The 6,000-nt window shown below is 34.6% G+C and overlaps 1 protein-coding gene across 1 annotated transcript in view; it reads left to right on the forward strand.

Annotated features, from left to right (window-relative positions):
* The window catches only part of LOC123531560 (zinc finger protein 28-like), a 28,931-nt gene extending 24,187 nt beyond the window's left edge, over window positions 1-4,744 (forward strand). Inside the window, exons 8-10 of the mRNA XM_053518717.1 lie at window positions 1,025-1,129; window positions 2,863-3,072; window positions 3,514-4,744. Of these exons, the coding sequence (XP_053374692.1) occupies window positions 1,025-1,129; window positions 2,863-3,072; window positions 3,514-3,977 (779 nt within the window). The 3' untranslated portion in view covers window positions 3,978-4,744. The remainder of the gene's footprint in view (window positions 1-1,024; window positions 1,130-2,862; window positions 3,073-3,513) is intronic.
* The last annotated feature ends 1,256 nt before the right edge of the window (window positions 4,745-6,000 follow it).

A 6,000-nucleotide genomic window follows, 5' to 3' on the forward strand; every position in this document is an offset into this window, starting at 1 on the left:
TTTTCATGATAGTGCATTCGTGTCCGGTCCATATCTTTGTCATCCATGGATGGATTTTCAAATAACTTGGCATGAATGTGTACCACAGTAAGACGACGTGTCATGCGCAAGACCCAGGTCCGTAGCTCAAAGGTCAAGGTCACACTTAGACGTTAAAGGTCATATTTCATGATAGTGCATTGATGGGCGTGTCCGGTCCATATCTTTGTCATTCATGCATGGATTTTGAAATTATTGGGCATGAATGTGTACTACAGTAAGACGACGTGTCGCGCGCAAGACCCAGGTCCGTAGGTCAAAGGTCCTAAACTCTAACATCGGCCATAACTATTCATTCAGAGTGCCATCAGGGGCATGTGTCATCCTATGGAGACAGCTCTTGTTGTTATGTATATTTTGTAGTCTGTACTTAATGTATTTACAAAGTATTTTATTAGATAAATTTGAAAAGAGTAAAGCATGTATGAGCAAAATAGGAATTGAATTGTAGCATTTAGGGCAGTTTCAAGGTAATCATGTCCACCTGGTAATATGAACATAAGCTAGAATTGTACACAGGTTAAACTATTGAAAAAATGACAATTTCTTTAGAATGGAAAACAGGTCTTACTGCGACCCTTGTATCCCTTTAGATTGAGGAATGATTTGTGTCTTGATCTTGCATACAAAGCCGAAATAACTGATTTGATGTTATAGACATTGGCTAGAAAATACCAAGATGAAAAGAGGAAAGTTATAGTTCACATGCTACAAGTTTGTATTGAAGGTGTTGGGAAAATATGATCTCTAGACTCTTGCTATTTTTAAGGACATGTCCTTATGATACCAACTGCTGTGGTATTGAAATTTTATATGGGGTACGCTAACAGATAGTGGATGTTTTGTTTGTAAAGCCGAAATTGATTGCTATACTAGAAAATGGCAAAATATGTTTGCTGTAAAACTGAAGGAAAAGAAAGTTTAGACCGCTAAGAAAGTTGGTTTTGTTTACTCCTATTCACATACAAATGTATTTTGTTTACAGATACTGTAGAGTTTATCTGCAAGGACTGTGGTAAAAGCTTTATGACATTGAGTGGCTTAGCACAACATAATCGAAGACTGCATCCAAAAATCGATAAACTTCCAGGTGAGACAATATAAGTTGAGTTTATGTTGCTAGTAATCGGGTACAGTTTCACAGACTCATACACACAATTTTTAGATCAACTATATGAAGTATATTGAGAGCTATCCTACTCGAATCGGTGTCCTTATCGATATCCGAGTTATCATCTATTCTGAATTCACAACTTGGTTAAAGTTTTGTTGCATTTTCTCTTTATCTCTGTAATTACTTGATGAAATTGCTTCAGATTTAAAATTCTGGTTTCCCATCACCTACATTATGTGACACTAGAGCCATAAGTCTCACACCAGTATTTCATAAAATGTCTCCCCTTTTAACTTAGAATTTCTGGTTAAAGTTGTGTTGCACTTGCACTCTATCTCTGTTATTAAATGGATTTAATTCAGACTTAAATTAGTTGTTTCACATCATTACTCGCGTCTCATGGCACAAAGTCCGTAACTTTGGCACCATGAATTATGCCCCTTTTTTTCCTAGGATTTTAGTTTAGTTTTGATGCATTTTCACTATATCTCATTTATTACATAAGGGATTTACTTCAAACTTAAAAGTAAAAGTAAGTGTTCCACATCCTCACCCACATCATATGACACAAGGGCCATAACTCTTGCAACAATATTTCAGAATTATCCCCCTGTTTTAGCTCACCTGAGCACAAAGTGTGATCACCCTGTGTCAGTCGTCTGTTATCGTTTGTTATGTGTCATTAATAATTTGACTGTTAACACTCTAGATGTCACAATTTTAGCCCAATCTTAATGAAACTTGGTTAGAATATTTGCCTCTATAAAATCTTGGACAAGTTTGTTATTGGGTCATCTGGAGTCAAAAACTAGATCTCTAGGTCATTTAATCGGACCTTGTTAACACCCTAGGGACTACATATTTTTACCTCACCTTTATGAAACCTTGTCAGAATGTTTGTCTCTATCAAATCTATGACAGATTTAAAACTGAGTTACTTCAGGTTAAAAACTAGGTCACCATGTCAGAGAATAGCAAAACCCTGTTTTTTAAAGACTGTTTTAATGTTGGCCAGAGCTAAAAGTAGAAAACACTTCTTCTAATGAACAACTTGATGAATCTGAACTAAACTTTGTTGCATCCTTGTATGGTCATTTCTCAGATTTATTTGACTGGTACTGTAAGACCCTTTTTAGAGTCCACTAGAGCTAAAAAAAGAAAAACCTAAGGATTTCTTCATGAACCACTTAATGGATATTTACCAAACTTGGTTTGTAGCACCCTTGTTAGGTTCTTTCAGGTTTGTTCAAGAAGTTATGCTAGGCCCCATTCAGAGTCTGCCAGAGATAGAAGGGGAGCAGGGATACAAAGTTTGACAAAAACTACTTTTTTCTCTGCCTTTTTGGCATAAATCTGATAAAAATTTCTAGAAAAATAAATTTGCTGAAATGTAACTATAGAAAGACAGAAGGTAAATTGCATCTGGTGTTCTGTTGATGAAAGATATTTCAATATCTTGCTGAAACAGATATCCTCAGTATAGTTTCTTAGATCTGAAATGTTATTTTCAGCAATGTATGGGATTTATATTAAGGACCTGTTGGAAGAAAGCTTTAAAAACCTTGTCATATCAGATGAGAATTGTCATTTTCTTACAGAAATTTTTTGAGAAAATGGAATGTATAATTTCAGCCATAAAATATACAAAAAAAAAAAGAAAAACGATCAAACACCCAAACTAAGATTTTAGTCTTCCATTACCATTTCAGAGGTTTCTGAAGTAGATCTACAAGGTCATATACAAGCAGCAAATCATGGTGATGACACTCCTGTAGATGCCAGTGTAAATGTTGATGATACAACTGCAGTAATGGATGCTTTATCTTCCCTGAAAGATCATTCATACATCAATGGAGATATCTTTACAGCAACTCCAGTTGTCTTTGAAGATTTTAATATGTCAGTACCAGTTGACGAAGGTAAGAAATCCTTATGATTTATTTTGAAACAAACATGAGAGATGTTTTACCAAACATATTTATACTAAAAGGCGAAACACTACAAAAATTTATACTAAAAGGTGAAACACTACCAAAAAAAAAAAATAGATATAGAATTTCTTTCTCTAATTTTCTTGAAGTTAGCTTTGAAGATATGCAGAAATTCTAAATTGATAACATTTCCCTGTTTTACTCTCATATTCATAGTATTCCCAGAATGTTGAAAATATTATTAATCAAACCTTGAAAAAGACTCACAATGTCTAGTAATTAGCATGCATACGTATGATATTTGAAAATGCTTCAATTTTTATTGTTCGTTTAAAGCAAAACTTCAGTTTTAATTGAACAAATAAACTTTTAAGAACATATTGACAAAAACATAGAATATACTTGATGTTTGAAACTATTTTGTTTTAGATGGTAAGACAGGGATAGATGCTGGAATGCTAAGTGAAGGTGTCACCTATATGGATGTGCTTCAAGAACCAAGCATTGCAGTTAGTGACCCATCTGCTCAAGAAAATTCTAATCAGAGGACAGATTCATGTACAGTTGTTAAGACTAGGGGGAAAGCTCTTCCTGAAAGGGAGTGTGTTTCTAAATTAAACGTTGTACACTTGAAAAAACATCAAAATCAAGGAACAGTTGATAACTCAACTAGTAAGACTATTTCAAATGTAAATGCTGGACAGAAAGCCGAAGTACTGACAACTTTGGTAATGAAACAAGTAAAGGGTACAGATGATAAAACAGTATGTGCTCCTAATGTGGTTGGTAAGAATACTGCTAAAAAAGCAGTGAAATTGTCTATAACATCTAATAAAAGTAACCCTGGTAAAGGACTAAAATATCCAGTAAAAATACTGCTGAGAAAGGTTTAGTTATCTCCATGAAATTGATAAGAATAAATGGGAATTTTGAAGTATCACATAATGTCCTTTTGGTTGGAAGTGAAAATGTTGCAGCAGATGCAAACCAGTGCAGGGGAAGAAACCCTTCCAGGCCTTTAAATTGTTAGCATTGTGGAAAAATGTGTGTATCATTCTGTTGGCTTTTGGACTAAATATTTCTCATTGTGTAACACACCAAGTACTGGTATATACAGGACTCTGAAGAAGTGAACACTATATCAAGCATAATGTGCTCACTTGATGTACATCAGCTTCTACTAAATATGTCTTATTGTTATGTTTTTATGTTTGATACTGTAAAATTTAATTTTTACTGGACATGAAATTTCATGGTTATGGTTAAAACAGCTATTTTCTGGGGATTTGTATTTGTGGATTTCAAATTTTGAAGAAAAAATGTTTGGTTATTTTGCTTTTTTGTTAGGCTTTAAGTATAAATGATTTCACAGTATTAATAGATTTTAGAAATGTTATGTGAATTAAACCTTTACCCTGCTAAATTTCTAAAGTGGACTGGTCTATTCAATTTGGGCAGTACAATTTATTATTAGAAGCGGGCGTGCAGGCTGATCTTGGTCTGCACTGGTTGCAAAGGTAGAATCACTTGCTGCCAGCAGGCTAAAGGTTAAATAAATACTTAACAGGTAGGGTATGATAACATTTACAATATTGAAGCCTGTTTGCTGTATTAATCTCTCTTATTTATTATTGACAAATAAAGAAATTTTATTTTGAGATTTAAGAAACTTAAAAGGTTTTGAATTTGAAAAAAAAATGACTTGAATGTCTTTTATAGTTACAAAAAAACGATATTATTTTTCAGGGTTTAACTACTTATTAGCTCAACTATACGAAGTATATATAGAGCTGTCCTACTCGCACCGACATAGGTGTCAGCATCCTACCACGTCCACTCCTAGGGTTAAAGATTTGATGCACTTTCTCTTTTTAGCTCACCTGAGCCAAAAGCTCATGGTGAACTTTTATGACCGCCCAATGTCCGTCGTACGTAGTGTGTTGTGTGTCCGTCAACATTTTCTAAAAAAATCTTCTTGAAAACAACTGGGCAGAATAGCATCAAACTTCACAGGAATGATCCTTGGGTGGCCCCCTTTCAAAATTATTCAAAGAATTGAATTCCATGCCCAACTCTAGTTGCCACGGCAACTGAAAGGAAAAACATTAAAAATCTTCTTGTCCAAAACCACAGGGCCTAGGGCTTTAATATCTGGTATGTAGCATCATCTAGTGGTCCTCTACCAGGAGTGTTCAAATTATCCCCCTAAGGTTAAATATGGTCCCGCCCCGGGGGTCACATGGTTTATATAGACTTATGTAGTGAAAACTGAAAATCGTCTTGTACAAAACCACATGGCCTAGGACTTTGATATTTGGTATGATGCGTTGCCTAGTAGTCTTCTACCAAAATTTTTCAAATTATGCCCCTTGGGTTTAAAGAGGCCCCACCCCAGGGTAACTTAATTATTATATGAGTTATATTGGAAAAATATTTTAAAAAATTATCTGATCCTATTTCAAAGACTGTTTAATTATAATTACCTGATGAACCCAAGTAATATGATGTCACTTGACTGTGACCTTGACCTGCTGACCTACTTTTTTGATTTTAAGATACAGCCTTGAAATCTTGATGACATACCCAGTTTTGCACATAGATCATAAAACTGAATTTCATTGACCATGAATGTGACCTACTGACTTTCATAATATTTTAGCATCAGTTTGACTTTTGAAACATGTAGCTTATATTACTCAGGTGAGCGATCCAGGGTCATCATGACCCTCTTGTTTCTCTTTCTCTGTAATTACTAGATGGATTTGCTTCACACTTAAAATAGTGATTCCGCATCGTCTGGTACAAGGGCCATAACTCTCTCACCAATATATTATGAATTATCCCCCTTTTTACTTAGAATAGAATTTCAGGTTAAAGTTTTGTACACTTTCACTCTATCTCAGTTATTACTACAAG

Source organism: Mercenaria mercenaria, chromosome 11, assembly GCF_021730395.1.
Source record: "Mercenaria mercenaria strain notata chromosome 11, MADL_Memer_1, whole genome shotgun sequence".
NCBI lineage: Eukaryota > Metazoa > Mollusca > Bivalvia > Venerida > Veneridae > Mercenaria > Mercenaria mercenaria.